We start from the raw sequence: 16962 nt of genomic DNA, 5'->3' as shown, positions 1-16962 counted from the left end.
AGTAATTCTGCAAGGTAGATTTATTATGCACATTTCACAGACAGGAAATGGGTGAAAAGACTTGCTCAAGGTCATATAGCCAGAAAGACAGCCAGAAAGGCTGTCTGTCACCAAGGTCGGAAGTGTGTAATTTCTGGTGGTAAGCTTTGAATGGGGACTTCCTTTGTCTCTAAAAGGATCTGATCCCAGACATTGAAGGACAGATCACCAAGTCTTGGGACCTTGGGATCAACCAGGCTGGTGCTCAGCTGTGGCCTTTCCTCCTAAGGCTCTGGGCAGAGCACTCGACCACTCATTAGGCTCTCCCACCAGCATGACCTCTTTGACTCTTCACGGCATCCTTGTGATGTAGGTATTGTAATTCCAATTTCCCAGCTGGGAAACTGGGGCCCGTGATGGGAAGCATCAAATACAAGAGAGAAGAGTTGGGACCAAAACTTTGGCCTTGGCACCTGCTGCCTCTCCTGCTGTCTCCTAGGCTGGGCTGCCCTGTGGGTGTGGGGGTGACTCAGGCAGGGCATGTGGGTGGGCAGGCGCTGCAGCTATGGCTGGTGGGTGTGGCCTGCCTCGTGCCTAGGGCAGGTGGCCCAGCCAGTTCTGCCTCCGACGCCTCATTTCAGCCATCTCTCTGCCTATGATGAGTGCCTCCCGCCGCCTCAGCCACAGTCCCTCCGGGGGTCCTTGGACCCAGGACATGCGGTGATCTCAGAGCAAAGGCAGCCACCACTGCCTGGACCTTGCCAGGTGAGTTCTCACCACGCCTGGCAGCCAGAACTTTCCAAGGTCCTAGGAGACCGTAGAGTGGGGACCTAAGTATCTGCGCTCTGCTGATGGGCCTTGGGGGAGGAGTGGGGAAGAAGCCTGGATCTCTAGCAGGAGAAACAAAGGGGAGTGTGAGATTTTGGCCCTGGGAATGTGCCAGAGCACAGGTTCTGATGAACCCAGGAAACTTGCCTGAGTTTGGAGATCTTGGGCAAGGGGGAAGGGCTCACAGTCACCAAGGGGGAAAGGAGGGGCTCTTGTTTCCAGTAGCAGGCCCTAGGATGTGGCTCTCCAGGGGAGGAGTGTGAGGGGGTTTCAGGATGAGACAGAGGTAGCCTAGAGCTTGAGAGGGACAAGGCCCAGGCACCTCACAGGTGCTGAGCCAGAGCTTCAGGGGCTCCCTGTAGCCCCCAGGCCTGGTCGGTCTTCCAAGAAAGGCCATTTCAGCCAGTATCAGGGCTTGGGAGGCCAGGGTGAGGAAGCCCAATCCCTGAGAGAGGGAGGGCAAGGCAGCGAGAGAGTCCCACAGGTGAGAAGGCAGGGTTTGTGGGGTGACTCAGGGAGCTAATTATCACCGCTAATTATAGCTCCAGCCCTGAGTTCTCTTGACCCTCTCCTGCCCCAGCTCCCCGGGACTCCCCAATTCATGGGGGATGGAGCAGTTGGCTGACATAGGTGAGAGCTGTAGGGTCCTTGGGATCCTTTCAGCTCATTTATCAGAAGGGAAAACAGAGGCACAGGGAGGGAAGGAGACACGCCCTCCACCCTCTTCTTCACTCTTGGTTAGCTCAGCCCCTTAGGCCAATCTATCCACAGGCCACTTGGGGCTGAGGAAGGTGGTGAAGGCCAGCCATCTTCACCTGTGACTGCAGATAGAGTCAGAGCCCTAAATCCTCATGATTGTCCCTCGGTAGGACACTTCACCTGTCTGGCCTCAGGGCTCCTCTCCAGAGGTCTCTGCCTCAAGGTCCCTGCACTCCAAGGCCACAGCCTTCCCCTGGACAACTCCTCCTCTCCCCAGGCTGCTTACTGGGGGAGGGCAGCTGCCCCATTTCCAAACTTCTCTGCAGTCTGATGACAAACTGCTCTGGACGCTCTTTCCAGGAAGCTTTCCTATTTGGGCCAGGATGACCAGAGGCCCCAGTTCTACCCACCTCGCTGGGCTCTTCATACAGAAATCTGGGGGACGCCTGGGTGGTTCAGCAGTTGAGCATCTGCCTTCAGCTCAGGTTGTGATCCCAGGGTCCTGGGATCGAGTCCCACATTGGGCTCCCTGTATGGATTCTGCTTCTCCCTCTGCCTGTGTCTCTGCCTCTCTCCATGTCTCTCATGAATATAAATAAATCTTAAAAAAAGAGAGAGAAAGAAAGAAATCTGGCCCGTGACCTGATGGCCCTGAGGGAGTTTTCTGAGGGCTGTTCAAAGTCAGAAAGGCCCCCCATGAACTACAGAGTCACCTCCTGTCTGCACGAGATGTTGCCCTGTCCACTTCATCCCACACAGTCAGCCCTGCCTTCCTCATGCCAATGCCCACACAGCGGCCTTCTCCTAGCTCCATGATCTAGCCTCCTTCATCCCCCATGTGGTCTGCTATCTCTAACTTGCTGTCTCCTGTGTAACCCAGGGCCCTCCCATGCCCTGTGGCCCTTAGGACCAGCTAGAGCTCCTCGCTGGGGTCCAGGCCCTCACAGCATGGCTCCAGTTGCTTTGGAGCCTCTCAGTGCCAGTGGGCCCCAGGAACCCCCCAGACTCCGCAGCCACACCAGCTTCTTGCCATTTGCTAACTTTCTTGACTCCTCGTCTCTGCTTAGGTTGTCCCCTCTGCCTGGATTGGCCTTCCTTTATACAGAAACCTCTAAGATCCCCTTAGAGTTCTCCAAAGACACGTCAATCCCTCTCCCCAGCACATCCCTCTGAGCCTAGCACGGGGTCCAGTCCTTACTGAGCATCAGTAAAGCAAGTCAGGACTGAGGGGCTGTCTCCTCTGTCTCTGTGGAAGGGGCTCAGCTGCTCCCTTTGCGTGAGAAGGGAGTCTAATGGACAGATAGCCACAAGACTGGTTGTACTCAGCTCTGGGTAGATGAGACAAAGAGGCTGGAGGCTGTATTACTAGCAGCATAGTGTCTAGAGCAAAGGAGGTGATAGTTCTGTTCTGACGAGGACATCGCTGAACACAAAATCTGATAGAGACATTGAAAAGCAGAGCTAATTCTTGGGAGTCCACCTGAAGATTGGTGGGTGGAGATGGCATGGGCATGGCAGTCTCTACCTGGAGGCTCTGTTGGGCTCTCCAAGGGTGCACAGGAGCAAAAGTGCTAGAGCGAGGAGCAGGAGAAATCGAGGGGATAGTCTCCCTGTCTCTGGGAAGAGTTGGCAGCCTGGGAAGGTAGTGAGCTCCTCATCCAGTGGGTATGAGCAGGGGTCACATGGTGCCACATGGGGGTCTGAAGGCCCCTGAGGACCTTCAGGCCCACTCAACTTGAGCATCTATGCTGTGATTGTGTTCCAGCCATGAATGCCCACCCCAAGGAGATGGTGCCCCTCATGGGCAGAAGAGCTGCCGTCCCCAGTGGGAACCCTGCCATCCTGCAGGAGAAGAGGCCAGCAGAGATCACCCCTACCAAGAAGAGGTATGACTGGCAGGCTTGGGCCTGTGTGGTGGAGGCACAGGAGGGATTCTGGTGCCCAGCCTCAGGGAGCCCTTGCCTGGGGTCGACACCAGACTCTCAGTGTCATCTGTGGTGACCTGGTGCCCAGTTAGGTATAAATGGGGGGAAGGTGGGGAAATAGCCCTGCATACTTGGGGGGTGGGGGTGTTGAGCCGGGGAAGTCAGTGCAATGGCAATGATCAGGGAGGCCTTCCTGGAGGGGTCAGAGGCATGGAAGCAGTGACATTCAGAAAGGCTTCAGGGTGAGGCAAGGGATTGCTGGAGCCGTCCTCAAGACAAGGAGCAAAGAGGTGCATGGAGATTTTTGGTAGCCTGGATCCCCACGTGAAGACACCAACTGCTTTCCTGTCCCGTGTGCCCAACCAGCTTATTCAAGCTCTTTGACATCACCCATGTGATGGGGACACCAGCAATGGCATCTCATGGGGTGACGATTTGTTGGGATTGTCGGCTCGCGCCGTGTGGTGCACAGTCAGTGCTCTGCACACGCTGATAGTGTTTTTGTTACTTGGAGCTTCATCATCATCGTCGCTATTGGGCCCCTGGGAGCTGAGGAAGGCTGGGACGCTTACAACTACTTCCCAGCTGGGGATGCGGGGAAAAGGACTTCTCCAGGGTCCTCCCTGGCCCCTGAACTGCCTCCGTGGCAGTGCCCCAGCCCCTCAGCAGATTTGAGGCCCTCAAGCCTGCATCCTCATCCCTACTACAAGCTGTGCTTTTGTTGGACGCAGGTGGGACCCCCCCCCCAAGTGTAGTTGGCTCATTTGTCTGGCCTACTCTGGCCCCATCCCAGGCCCCTCTTGGGCCAGAGGTGAGATAGGTGCTAGCCCTCCTGTCTGTTGTTTTGAGTAATAATTGCTGAGGTTTTCTGTGCACTGGCACCCAGAATGGGGAGACTGAGACACAGAGAAAAAGAATGCCCATCCCTGCTCACAGCCTGGTGAGAAGGGCACCCAGAAGAATGTGGAAGTGTCCTGGCAACTGGGTGGGATGGGGTCTGAGAAGAGGTGGGTCATTCCAACCCTGGGGGCAGTCTCAGAGTACTTCCCAGGTAAGGTGGTTTAGAATGGGTGATCGCAGGTGGAGAGGAAGAAGAGAACATCCCAGACAGAGGCTGGGGCAGGGATCAGTGAGGATCAGCATAACTGGAGTGCTGGGTGGGTGGAGGAATCATGGAGAATATGAGTCCCACTGGGGCTGGGGCTTGGGGGTTGGTTAAAGAGTTTGAACAAACCTGAGGGCAGTGGGGATTCTGTGTGAGAGGGAGGGCATGGTGAAATTTGTATTTTGGAAAAGATACTCTGGGTAATCTGTGTGAATGATGGATTGGAAGGGAAGCTGGGAGCAAGGAGATGACCGGAGGCTCTTGGGAAGCCTGAGTGACAGGTGGGGAGGTCTGAACCTGGGTGATCAGGGATGGAGAAGAGAGGATCAGGTCAGAAAGTTATCAGAATCGTAGGGTCTGCAGGATCAACTATGAGAAATGAGGGAAAAGAACCAAGAGACACCCCCTCATTTGGTGAGAGGACCTGAAGGGATGATGGGGCCATCTGTGACATGAGGACATCAGAGGAGAAGAAACAAGATGAGGAGAGACAAGCTGAGTTCAGGAGTGAATGTTGGTTGAGAAGTACCCAAGGGACATCCAGGGATAGGTCGATCCTGGAGTGCAGGAGAGAAAACTGAGCAGACATGAAGTTCAGACAGGTATTGGCAGGGCCATGGGGGCAGCCTAGGTCTGGGTGGGCTTGACTGGGTAAGGACAGACCTATCCCTGAGCTAACCAAACACCACCCTCTTGCCTCTCTTTCCCTTCCCCCACCTTCTTACATTCCTAGGGGAATTTTGGACCTCAGGGCAGGATTGTGGACATGGTTTCAGGAAAATGCCAGGATCTTCCCACAGTCAAGCTGCCTTTTCTTGAGCCTATCTCTGTTCACAAACTTAGCTCCAGACTCAGCTTTACCTGTGGCCTCACACAGCCAAGGGCCTGGGTATGAGGTGTGACCTTTGTCTCATGAAGCAGTAGCACCGTCTTCTTCCCAAGGGCTTTTTGAGGACCCTCACGTGCCTACTTCTTCCTGTGCCCTGAGGGTTTGAGTATCTGCCTCAAAACTGAGTATAGGACTCAGCCTAGAAAGAAAAGGAAAAGAAAAAATTCAATGTAAATAAAGAAGGCCAGGCTGACCAGTAAGGAAATCTGGACTAATGGTGGGATGGAAGGTACCACCACGTCTAGGTAGGGACATACCTCATGCTATATATCATGAGTAGCTACCACTGTGGCCTCTTTACTGGATCCTGGGCAGGGTGATGCGCTGGGAGAGAGACATGGAAGAGCTGGCCTTTTGGAGATCAGAGCACTTGGGCATTTCTTGGGACAAAGTAGTTGGTCACACAGCCTCCTCCCCACCGTTGGGGATGCTTAGGGGTAGTTCATCATCTTCAGGGACAGAAATGAAGGAGAGATGGTGCAGAGCTGTGTGTGCACTTGATTTAACAACACCCTTGTGGTGCCCTTTGGTCCAGATGAAAAGTAGGAATAAACAAACAGCCTATGCTGCAGAGTAGAAGCCAGGATGTCACATGGTAACCTCACCATCGGTCATGGAGGCAGGTGAGATGTGGCATGTGCAGAGGCAAATAGGGCAAGTGTGGGATGGGCCCTTGTGGTCTAGCAGCTCCCTGTCCCAGTAATTGGGTCCTTGCTCACAGTCAGGGATCTTTCCAGCCTGGCTCTCACCAATCTCCTTCCCGGCCCTGAAGACTTACATTCTCAGACATAGTCCTTGCCTTTCTGCCATGGAAGCTTTTCTCATGCTGTTCTCTCTGCTTTGGGGGATCTTCTCAAGCCACAAATCTCTGAGGACCGGGTCCCTGGAAGGGTCATCTCTTCCTTCCCTGCTCCCCTCATTCCCTACACAGAGCATATTAGTAGTTTTTGAGTAAGTAGGTGGATCATTGTAGAAGCAGGTGAGACAATGAGAGACAGTGGGTGAGTTGATGAGTAAGTGTCCTGGTGGCTCAACACAGTCCCTCAGCACAAAAGAGGACACTTCATGATAAGATGAGGATATATTTCTTACCCTTCCTCAGGCCCTTTGGTTTCCAGGCCTGGAATGGATAGATGCTGTCATGATCTGGTTTCTGGGTCCATCCTGGAGGCCCACCCTTTGGACTCTGGGAGGAGGCCCTGAGAAGGAGAGGAGTTGGAGGAGAGGCAAAGGACCTTTCCTCAGCTTGTTATGCAGGATGGAGAAAAAGAGATTGAGAGCTTTGGGCAACTGGGAGCCCAACAGGAGTCACTTGACGTTTGTGTTGGTCTCTCTGCTTATTGGTCCAGTCCACCAGACTCTCCATCTATCCGCCAATCTGCCCATCGAACTATTCATTCTTTCGCCATCCATGGCATCCACCCATCCATCCTTCCATATACCTATGTGTCCATCCATCTATCCTTCCATGTATCCTGCATCCATGTACCCATCCATCTATCTATCCATCTTATTCATCCATCCAACTCATCTGTCCATATATCTAACCAGCTATTTTATCCTTTCTCTCATTTATCTTTCACACATTACCTATCCATGTTCTACTCTTCTGTTTAGTTAAGTCTTCTGAGTGTCGAACAACTGTTAGGTTCTAGAGAATTAAGGACAACGCAAGTGTAGTTCATCCTGTTGAGAATCTTACAGCTGAAGGTCAGTGTTTTCTGGAGCAGGAAAAGCAATGGCCTCATAGTGCTATGCCCTAGTCCAATCCTTGGGGCCAGTTCTGACCAATTAACTGGAACAGTAGCTCTTCAAAGAGATTTTTGCCCATTGGTACACCATTTAATCCCCATCTTCTAGAACAGTGCCTGGTACACAGTAGGTGCTCAATATTTGTTAAGTAGATACCCAGACAAGCAGGGACAGCTTTTTATTTTACTTTTTTTTATTGGAGTTTAATTTGCCAACATATAGCATGACACCCAGTGCTCATCCTGCCAAGTGCCCCCCTCAGTGCCCATCACCCAGTCACCCCAACCCCCTGCCCACCTCCCCTTCCACTACCCCTTGTTCATTTCCCAGAGTTAGATGTCTCTCATGTTCTGTCTCCCTCACTGATATTTTCACTCATTTTCTCTCCTTTCCCTTTATTCCCTTTCACTAATTTTTATATTCTCCAGATGAATAAGACCATATAATGTTTGTCCTTCTCCGATTGACTTATTTTACTCAGCATAATACCCTCCAGTTCCATCCACGTCGAAGCAGATGGTGGGTATTTGTCGTTTCTAATGGCTGAGTAATATTCCACTGTACACATAAACCACATCTTCTTTATTCATTCATCCTTCGATGGACACCGAGGCTCCCTCCACAGTTTGGCTATTGTGGACATTGCTGCTAGAAACATCGGGGTGCTGGTGTCCTGGCGTTTCATTGCATCTGAATCTTTGGGGTAAATCCCTAACAGTGCAATTGCTGGGTCGTAGGGCAGGTCTATTTTTAATTCTTTGAGGAACCTCCACACAGTTTTCCAGAGTGGCTGCACCAGTTCACATTCCCACCAACAGTGTAAGAGGGTTCCCTTTTCTCCGCATCCTCTCCAACATTTGTTGTTTCCTGCCTTGTTAATTTTCCCCATTCTCACTGGTGTGAGGTGGTATCTCATTATGGTTTTGATTTGTATTTCCCTGATGCCGAGTGATGCGGAGCATTTTCTCATGAAGCAGGGACAGCTTTAAGGTGGCATTTCTGGGGCACTTCAGGGATGTTGGGAGTGGTGATCAGACCAGATGACCTCTGATGCCCACTTTAGCTGCACAGTCCATTTGTAGATGATTTTAGAGCTGTCCTGGCTCCAGATTCCAGGGTTATCTGGCCCAACCACTTTCTATCCTGGTGTTACACAGGAGGCAGAGGCAGAGCCAGACTAGAATCCAGGTTTTGGGCTCCTAGTCAGGGGTTTACTTCTCTTTTGGAAGGATTTGATTTTAGGTCATTTCAGAAGGTTGCTCTTGATGAGCAGAAGACAGGAGGGTGAAGGCCAATGTGCCAACCAACCCTGTCCCCCTCCCCATTTATGCTTCAGTTCAGGATTTGTTCTGAGTCTCCTACGCTTGTCTGTACCTGGAGGAGAGGAGAGGGATTCCCCAGGCAAGACCCGGGACACCCTCATGACTGCCCCATCCTGTGAAGTGGCTATGTTGGACAGTCTCCACCTGCAGCTAATCCCTAGAGCTGGTTTGGCTGGAAGAAGATCCAGAGGGCTGAGGGGAGAGCAGCATGGATAGTCATGTAAATTGTGAGCCAGAATCAAGAGTCAGGTTCTCTGAGAAAGTTGACTTCTATCCTTGGGGGGATGGTGACAGTGGCCTTAGTTGTCTCATTGATAGAATGGGGCCACAATCCCTTCCCTGCTGCGCTTTCTTCTGAACTTGATATGGCTGGGATTGTACTTTGGGACCTCTTCCATGGTGTTGTGATAAAGGGAGGGGGCTTGTTGATCTTTCTGGGCCTGGGAAGGAGGTAGGCAGCAAAGGCACTTAGGAGAGAGACCAACTGGTCAGGAGGCCACCATCCAGGCCAGGTCACAGAGCCAGCAGGTATGATGCAGCCATCACCGGGTGGGGGTATTGCCACAACTGACCCTCATCCTGATGCTCGTCATCCTGGTTGTCTTGGGAAGGCTTTTCTCTGAGTGTGTAATAGTGGGTTCTGAGAACACGTGTGTCTGTGTTTGTGGGCGTATCTGAAGGTGAGGCCAGGCTGTGTCTGGTTGGGAAGTCATATCTCGGGGTGTATCTTGCCTCTCATTGGGCACTGAGTCTGTCTGCTTCCCTGGGGCTTTGTCAGGTCACAGGCCCAGGTCTTTTGCCGCCCTGGGGGAAAGTGTGCCCTCTACTTCCCTCACATCCACTGTCCAAAGTGGTTTCCTGGGTTTTCCTTCTTGACAAGGCATTTCCTGTCCCCTGAACTTTCATACCCCCTCACTGCTCTAGATCTGACTGTTTTCTGTGCCAACAAGATAAGAGATGATCAAAGGGGGTTGAATGTGCCCTGGCAGTCAGGAAAGGCCCTTGTAGATGGCAGCCCTGGAAGGGCTCTTCTTCAGACTTGAGGCTGGAAGGGCAGTGTGGGGATGATGGGGGGATTTGTAGCTCTGGTTGCCATGTCCCCCATCTCTGGTGAGTCCTCCGCACCTGGAGGCACCTGCGGACAGGAAAGTCCCTCTCAGATGTTAGGCCATCCCGACAGAGACCCTGGGCCTCTACTCATCTACTTAGTGACAAGAGTCACCAAGACCCAGCTTTGAATCCAGGCTCTACCACCTACTTGCTGTGTGAGCTTGGGCAAGGTGCTTGACCTCAGAGCCTCCGCATGCCCACCCAAAGTGTGGGTGATTGGAACGGTACCCATCCCAAAGGGCTGCTGTGGGGGTCAAGTGAGGCCATGAGGGACAGAGTTTAGCGTGGAGCAGGCCACGAGCAAGTGTTCCGGGTGGTGGGGCACTCTCAGCAGTAGGGCTGCAGGGCATGCAGGCGGATGGTCCCTGTGCCAGTTCTAATGACCTTGCTTGGGTGTCCCCACAGTGCACACTTCTTCCTGGAGATAGAGGGGTTCGATCCCAACCCCACTGTCTCCAAGACCTCTCCCCCCATCTTCTCCAAGCCTATGGACTCCAACATCCGTCAGTGGTGAGTACTGGCCTCCCCGGCTGCCCCCATCCCAGCCCAGCCCTCAGCTCCAGGGCAGGCAGTGACTCACCCTGGGCCAGGTGGCCAGGCCTGGTTGTGACATGTTCTCATGGGCCAGTTTGAAACTCGTCTCTCTCTCTTCCTTTCCCCATCCTCCAGCCTCTCTGGTAACTGCGATGACATGGATTCACCACAGTCTCCCCAGGATGATGTAACAGAGACTCCGTCCAATCCCAACAGTCCCAGGTGAGCCTGGCCCTTCCCTTCCTCCCACTGTGTCCACCAGGTGGGCATCAGAGGCATGGGCATCAGGACCCAGGAAAGGCAAGGAAGCTTCCATGCCAGGGGGATGGGACAAATGCCTGCGTCCATGGCTATGGTGTGTAAGAAGGTTTTTGCGGTGGAGGAGGGAGTATTACATTTTATAAACTATAAAAAGTATTACCCATTCATTATAAAACATTCCAATGACAGTACACAGCAGAACAAGAACTGGAACACAATCTCATATTAAAAATATATGCATATAAACCATGAAACATCATGTGACTTTTATAAGAATACACACAAAAATATGCACTTGTCATGGTTGTCTGTTTGGAGTGTGGGGGCAGGGAGAGAGATTTTTAAAAATTTAAACACCACAAAAGATAAAAGTGAGATTTTCCTTCCCCTAATCTCATACTTTTTAAGGTAATCGCTATTAATTGTCCTTCCTAATCATCTCTACTATGTGTATCCAAATATATATTTTGAAAAAATGTGATCACGTTTAGATTAGGAGGGAAGCCTGCAGAGGGCAACGCAGATCCCAGGGCCCCAGCACTAACAGAGGGGGTTTGGGGCATTGTGACAGGCCGGGGAGGTGCTAAAGGCCAGTGTGGCTCTGCGCAGGCACAGGGCTCTGCTGTGGGGCGGGGACACAGTAGGTTGGTGGTACCTGTGTGGTGAATTGGAAATACATTCTGGCCTCAGTGCAAACGTGGCCAAGGAAGAGCAGAGGCGAAAAAAGAAGCGGCTGAAGAAGCGCATCTTTGCAGCGGTGTCAGAGGGCTGCGTGGGGGAGCTGCTGGAGCTGCTGGTGGAGCTGCAGGAGCTTTGCAAGCGGCGTCGTGGCCTGGATGTGGCTGGTCAGTGCCTGGCTCCTGCTGTCAGCCTTTCCTCACAACAGCCAATGAGGGGGGCATGCAGAAGCCCAGAAGGCCGGGCTGTGGACTTCGAGCCTGCCTCTGAAGGCAATAGGGAGCCATGGGAGGGCTTGGACAGGTGAAGGTCATGGTCTGGCTGCTGCATGGAGGGCGGGAGAAGGGTGCTATTCAGGCAGAGTGGGGGCCGCCACAGCCGAGCGGGGGGAGGTGACCAGCTCTTCAGCAGTGGAAATGGCCAGAATAAAGGACAAGCGGAGTGAGAGAAAGGGAGGCACAATCATGTCATTGGTGATGTGCTGGAAGGTGGGGCCCAAGCTATCTCAGGGACTGGGAAGTAGCTTGTGAGGGAAGTGATAAGCTTTATTTGTCAGCTCCCAGGAGGAGGAGGCCAGTTGGAGGTTTCAGGGTGTCAGCAGTGAGGTGGACAGTGGGAAGGCATGCGGTGGGTGAGACTGCACCCCACAGGAGAGACAATGCAGGAGGCAGAGCCTCAGATAAGGCCCTCAGGGGGAAGGAGAGGAGGTAGCACAGGCCCCAGGAGGCCAAGGCATGGACCAGGGTCTGGAGGTCTGAGGCTGCACCCCGCACACCCTGGCCTCCCCACCTCGGGCGGGAAGGGCCAGGGGCAGCCAGGGCCCCTGGTGCGGCTCACCCCACGACCCTGCCTGCAGACTTCCTCATGCACAAGCTAACGGCCTCTGACACGGGGAAGACCTGCCTGATGAAGGCCTTGTTAAACATCAACACCAAAACCAAGGAGATTGTGAGGATTCTGCTGGCTTTCGCCGAGGAGAACGACATCCTGGACCGGTTCGTCAATGCCGCCTACACCGAGGAGGCCTATGAAGGTATGCTGCCTATGAGGGGGCGCTGTGCGGACAGAGACTTCTGGGGTGGGGAGCCTCCCCGCTGTCCTGCAGGCCCGAGCACCAAGCAGCACCAAGCGCAGAGCATGCCTCAGCACCACACAGCAGGCACTCCTCGCTTCCATCCTTTGCTCTGCAGAGAGTTTGGAGCCCTGAGCACATGTTGGGCCCTGTTTTTTGGCACTGGGGTGCATGGGGAACGAGACAGATAGAGGCCACTGCTCAGGATAAAGTAACTAGAGGAAAATGTTATGATAAGAAAATACAAGATGGTCATGTGATAGAGTGACTGGGGATGGGCAACGGCAAGTGGGCCAGCAGGGAGGTAACCTTCGAGCAGAGGCCAGGAGCAGGGCACGGGCAGAAGCCCAATATGGGGATGCCGGTGGGATATGGGGCAGTGGGCAGAAGGCCAGAGATGGTGCCAGACATCTGGGCAAGGCCAACACTCAGCAGTTGCTGGTATCACCATCATCATTCTTACTAACCGACTCACTGGGGTCTTGATTCTGTGGTTTCTCTCTTAAATGGACTAGAGAGGGGGCAGGAGACCAAACGTGGGATTGTGTTTTCCTGTTCAGCAAATCTGTGCTGAATAATCATACGGGGCATCCTCATCCTCACTGGAGTTTTGGGACTCAGTAAGCATCCTGTTGGGTTCTAATGAGGTGGAAAAATGATGGGTTTGGGGATGTTGGGATGTTATCTTGCTGACATACCAGGGGGCACGAAACATTGCTCTTTGCAGAGGAACCATTTAGCGTGAGCTCTCAACTTTTCTCATAGGAGAAAGTCATTTTAGTTTTTTTAAAATTTATTTAAACAGCAGACTTTCACAAGGGTTTTCATTATAGATGAGAAAAAGTAAAGGATTGTGAAAACTCAGCACTGTTGATTAGAAGAGAGGGAATCCAGGGAAGATGGCTACAAGTGAGTGCTGAACCGCACAGTGAGCTCCCTGGTAGCCAAAGTGGAGAGAAAAACTGGATGAGCTACGTATGACGTTCTCAGTCCATCATGAGGGAGTTGATACTAGTCCTTAGCCAGGGAGGTTTAGGCCAGTGCATCAAGCTTGCCTGCCTTAATTCCTCTCCCTTTTCAGTCCCATTCTGAACCTCCTTTCTTCTTGTCCGTATACAGGGACTTAACACCCCTTTCTGGCAGCATGTTCCCCTTGAGGCCAGGGATGGAGCCTATCTTACCCATAGTGAATTCCCTGGGACTTGGGGTCACACATAAGAGGTCCTTAATAAATGTTTTTTGAATGAGTGAATAAATGAAGATTACTATTAAGGATTTGCTGTCCTGACTGCAACTCTTTACTTTTCTCCCTTCTTAGTCGCCCCTTATCCCTTCCTTCTTTCATGACTTTGTCTTTTGCTAGTGGGCTTGTTGGGGGCTGTGAGCACTTACTCTCTCTCAGCCTGGTGGGAGGAGCCATTTATTTGTCTTTCTAGAAACTAACCCCCCAGTCTTCCCTCTGATGGCACCTGCTGGTCCCTTCCTTTCAGTGTCCTGGGTGGGTGCTTCCTGCTGCCTGAGGCTGAGGGGCTCCAGTATCATCAGGGGAACATTTTCCTCATTTTGGGCATGTAACTCTGCCTTTCTGGGTCTTAGCTCCTCCATCTGGCAGAGGCTAATGTTTCCTCCCTGTGCTGCTAAGAGGATCCAAAAACAACTTTTAAAATATTATTTTTAGCACTTTATTAGAGGCTTCAGAAATCTGCCTTTTTAAAACCAATTTATTCAGTTAAAAATTTATCATTAAAAATTTTAAACATACATTTGCAATTAATATAATGAATTATACATCCATCATCAAGATTAAACATAACAATTTATTTTTAATTATATAAATAACACATGAACAGAGTTTCATTGTAAAACATTCCAATATTTTAATTAAGTTAAAAAAAAAACCCTTGCCTGTCTTCTTTCTTTGCTGCTTTTAAAATTTTTTATTTAAATTCAATTTGTTAACATATAGTATAACACTCTGCTCATCACATCATGTGCCTTCCCTTTGCCTGTTTTCCACTCTCCTCTCTGGAAATTATTATGGTGTGTAGACTTTGAGGATTTTCCTAGGGCTTTTTATGCATGTATATATGTGTCCATAGAAATAGTTTCATTTACCCATGCACCTATTTAACATAGAATAGTATTTATCTGTTTTCATTGTTCTACAACTTGCCATTTTTTAAAAAAAACTGTATGCCTTAGATGCCTCCTCATCCCAGAATATGTAAGTATGCTTCTTTTCTACTTGCTTAGTCTGACTGTGGCTATCCTGTAGCTAATTTCCCTATTCCCCTGTTGACAGTTGGATGTTTCCCAATTTTTCACTATGACAATATCCCAGTACACATTCTTGCCTGTGACCCTGTGCTCAGTGCACACATGTTTTAGGAAAATACTTTGAATTGTATTTTCCGGGTTCAAGGGTATGAACGTTAAAATTTATAATAATGGTCAAAGTTGCCTCCAAAAGATGCTAATTTCTTCTCCCCAAAATACAAAGTACTTATTCACTCATTCCCTCACCTTTCACTAATGCTGGTAATTATTCCTTTTTGTTTTTGCCTTTTGCCAATCTAGTCAGTGAAAAGTGGAGAAATGTTAACTTGTTAGATTCTGATTTTCTTGATCAACAGTGATTTCAGGGATCCCTGAGTGGCGCAGCGGTTTGGCGCCTGCCTTTGGCTCAGGGCGCGATCCTGGAGACCCGGGATCGAATCCCATATCGGGCTCCCGGTGCATGGAGCCTGCTTCTCCCTCTGCCTGTGTCTCTGCCTCTCTCTCTCTCTCTCTCTGTGTGACTATCATAAATAAATAAATTAAAAAAAAAAAAAGAAAAAAAAAACAGTGATTTCAAATATGTTTTGCTTTCTTTATTGGCCATGTGTATTTTCTTCTCTGTAAGGTGCTTGTTAATTTTTTCTCAGTTTTCTTTTAAGCTGCTTGTCTATTGATTTGTAAGGGGTCAGCATATCAGGAACTTTAAAAAAACTACTGTCTCAACCCTTCCCCATCACTTGCCTTTTAACTTTCTATAAGATGTCTTTTGGAATACAGAAAGTTTTCTTTCTTTCTTTCTTTCTTTCTTTCTTTCTTTCTTTCTTTCTTTCTTTTCTTCTTCTTCTTTTTTTTTTTTTTGTAAGCAAACATGTTGGTTTTTTCTTTGTGGTTGTTTCTGCATTTTGGATTTTGCTTAAGAAGTTCTCCCCTACCAAAAGGCTAGTTATAAATGAATTTTCAGTTTTTAAATAAAATGCCTACTTCTTTAATCCACCAGGACTTTATTTTTGTGTATGGTGTGGCAGCAGCTCTTTGGAAAATGCTGTTTCTAGTGGGACATTCTGAGACTCTTCCCCTCCTCCAGCTTTCTGGTCCTTTCCATCTGGAGATTCCACAGGCTCCCCCAACTAGGTCATTGTCCCTCCAGCCCCTTCCTGCTGCTTCTCCCTGGTTCTGTTCCTCCGCTGTCTCCGGGCACCATTCTCCTGTCTCTTAAGACAGTCATCCCCTCTCTCCCCTCCCCACAGGCCATTCTGAGGTCTTTCTCCTAAGCGCCTTTGGGCCTCACCATCTTTCCCCACTGGAGCTACAGTTCCTTCCAAGTCCGGGCTCATTCGAATGCATCCTCCAGCTTTGCATCCAGGGTGATCAGAAAATACACATGTCCAAAACCCAAAACCCTGGTCATGTCACTTGCCTGCTTCAGTGCCTTGTGACTTCCCATGGCACGGAGGAGGAAGTTCTGACCTCCTCGCCTGAATTATGAGGCCTCAGCCAGCCCCACTAGCCTTGCCAAACTCCAGCGGTCTCGGCTTAGAGGCCGCTCTGGGAACCATCACCCTGTTCCCCTGCGGCTGTGTTAGGAGCTCCTGCCCTCTGGGTACCGCAGCCCTCGCGCCTCCCAGGACCACAGCTCCTAAATCCCAGTGAGACTGTGAGCCTCCCTGGGGAAGACGCAGAGCTCCCCCGCGTGCCCCGCCCTGGCCCGGGAGCCGGAGCCGGGAGCGGGGTGCGGGCGCGGAGCTGGGGGCGCGGGGCGCGGGGCAGGCAGCTAGCATTTCGCTGAGGCTCTGCGGAGCGCATGGAGGCGGGAGGGACAAGGGTCCAGAGCGGGTAGTCACCCGGAGCCCAGCCACTGAGCGCCCCCTCCGCCCCCCCACCCCCGTTCGCAGGGCAGACGGCGCTGAACATCGCCATCGAGCGGCGGCAGGGGGACCTCACCGCGCTGCTCATCGCCGCCGGCGCCGACGTCAATGCCCACGCCAGGGGGGTCTTCTTCAACCCCAAGTACCAGCACGAAGGCTTCTACTTCGGTGGGTGTCCCCCCCACCCCGCCTGCGGCAGGAGTCCGAGGCCCAGCCAGCCCCCGGACGGGGGTGTGGGGTGGGGAGACTGGGGGGTGGTGGAGAGGGGGCGCGCAAGGCCGGAGCCTTCTAACTGGGCCTCCAGGGCAGACCAGAGAGGCTGGGAGGTTGGGGGAGCTGGTTCTGGGGTGTCAGCTGCCGGTCGGAGAGGGTGCACAGGCGGGCCCCTGAGCAACCCTGGCCAGGGAGCAGCAGGCGACACAGCAGGGAGAAAGCCCTGTGTCACAGGGGAGGACAGAGCCTCTGGCGGGGAGAGGACTTGCCCAGGGCGGTTAGGAGCTGCCAGCTGGGCCTCTGCCCCGTGCCCCCCAGGACCACTAAAATGCGCTAACATGTATGAGAGCAAAATCCTCTGACTGACAAGCCAGGCAGTCCAAAAGCAGTAGGGGTCAGGATGCTCTGGGTGAAAAAAAGATGTGTAATTTAGAGACAGTGAAATTCCCGTTT

General features: G+C 51.7%; 1 protein-coding gene across 2 annotated transcripts in view; it reads left to right on the top strand.

Moving 5' to 3' along the window:
- The first annotated feature begins 588 nt into the window (after window positions 1-588).
- TRPV3 (transient receptor potential cation channel subfamily V member 3) overlaps window positions 589-16962 on the top strand; it is a 35760-nt gene continuing 19386 nt past the window's right edge. The window contains exons 1-7 of one of the 2 annotated variants that reach the window (XM_055318976.1): window positions 589-744; window positions 3272-3392; window positions 10015-10119; window positions 10279-10365; window positions 11095-11249; window positions 11939-12115; window positions 16324-16464. In XM_055318976.1, the coding sequence (XP_055174951.1) occupies window positions 3274-3392; window positions 10015-10119; window positions 10279-10365; window positions 11095-11249; window positions 11939-12115; window positions 16324-16464 (784 nt within the window). In that variant the 5' untranslated portion in view covers window positions 589-744; window positions 3272-3273. The remainder of the gene's footprint in view (window positions 745-3271; window positions 3393-10014; window positions 10120-10278; window positions 10366-11094; window positions 11250-11938; window positions 12116-16323; window positions 16465-16962) is intronic. The other variant, XM_055318975.1, reaches the window with a different exon arrangement.

This window comes from Nyctereutes procyonoides, unplaced genomic scaffold (genome assembly GCF_905146905.1).
Source record: "Nyctereutes procyonoides isolate TBG_1078 unplaced genomic scaffold, NYPRO_anot_genome, whole genome shotgun sequence".
Lineage (NCBI taxonomy): Eukaryota > Metazoa > Chordata > Mammalia > Carnivora > Canidae > Nyctereutes > Nyctereutes procyonoides.
The sequence above is the reverse complement of the archived record's forward strand: the minus strand, read 5'-3'. Positions and strand labels throughout refer to the sequence as shown.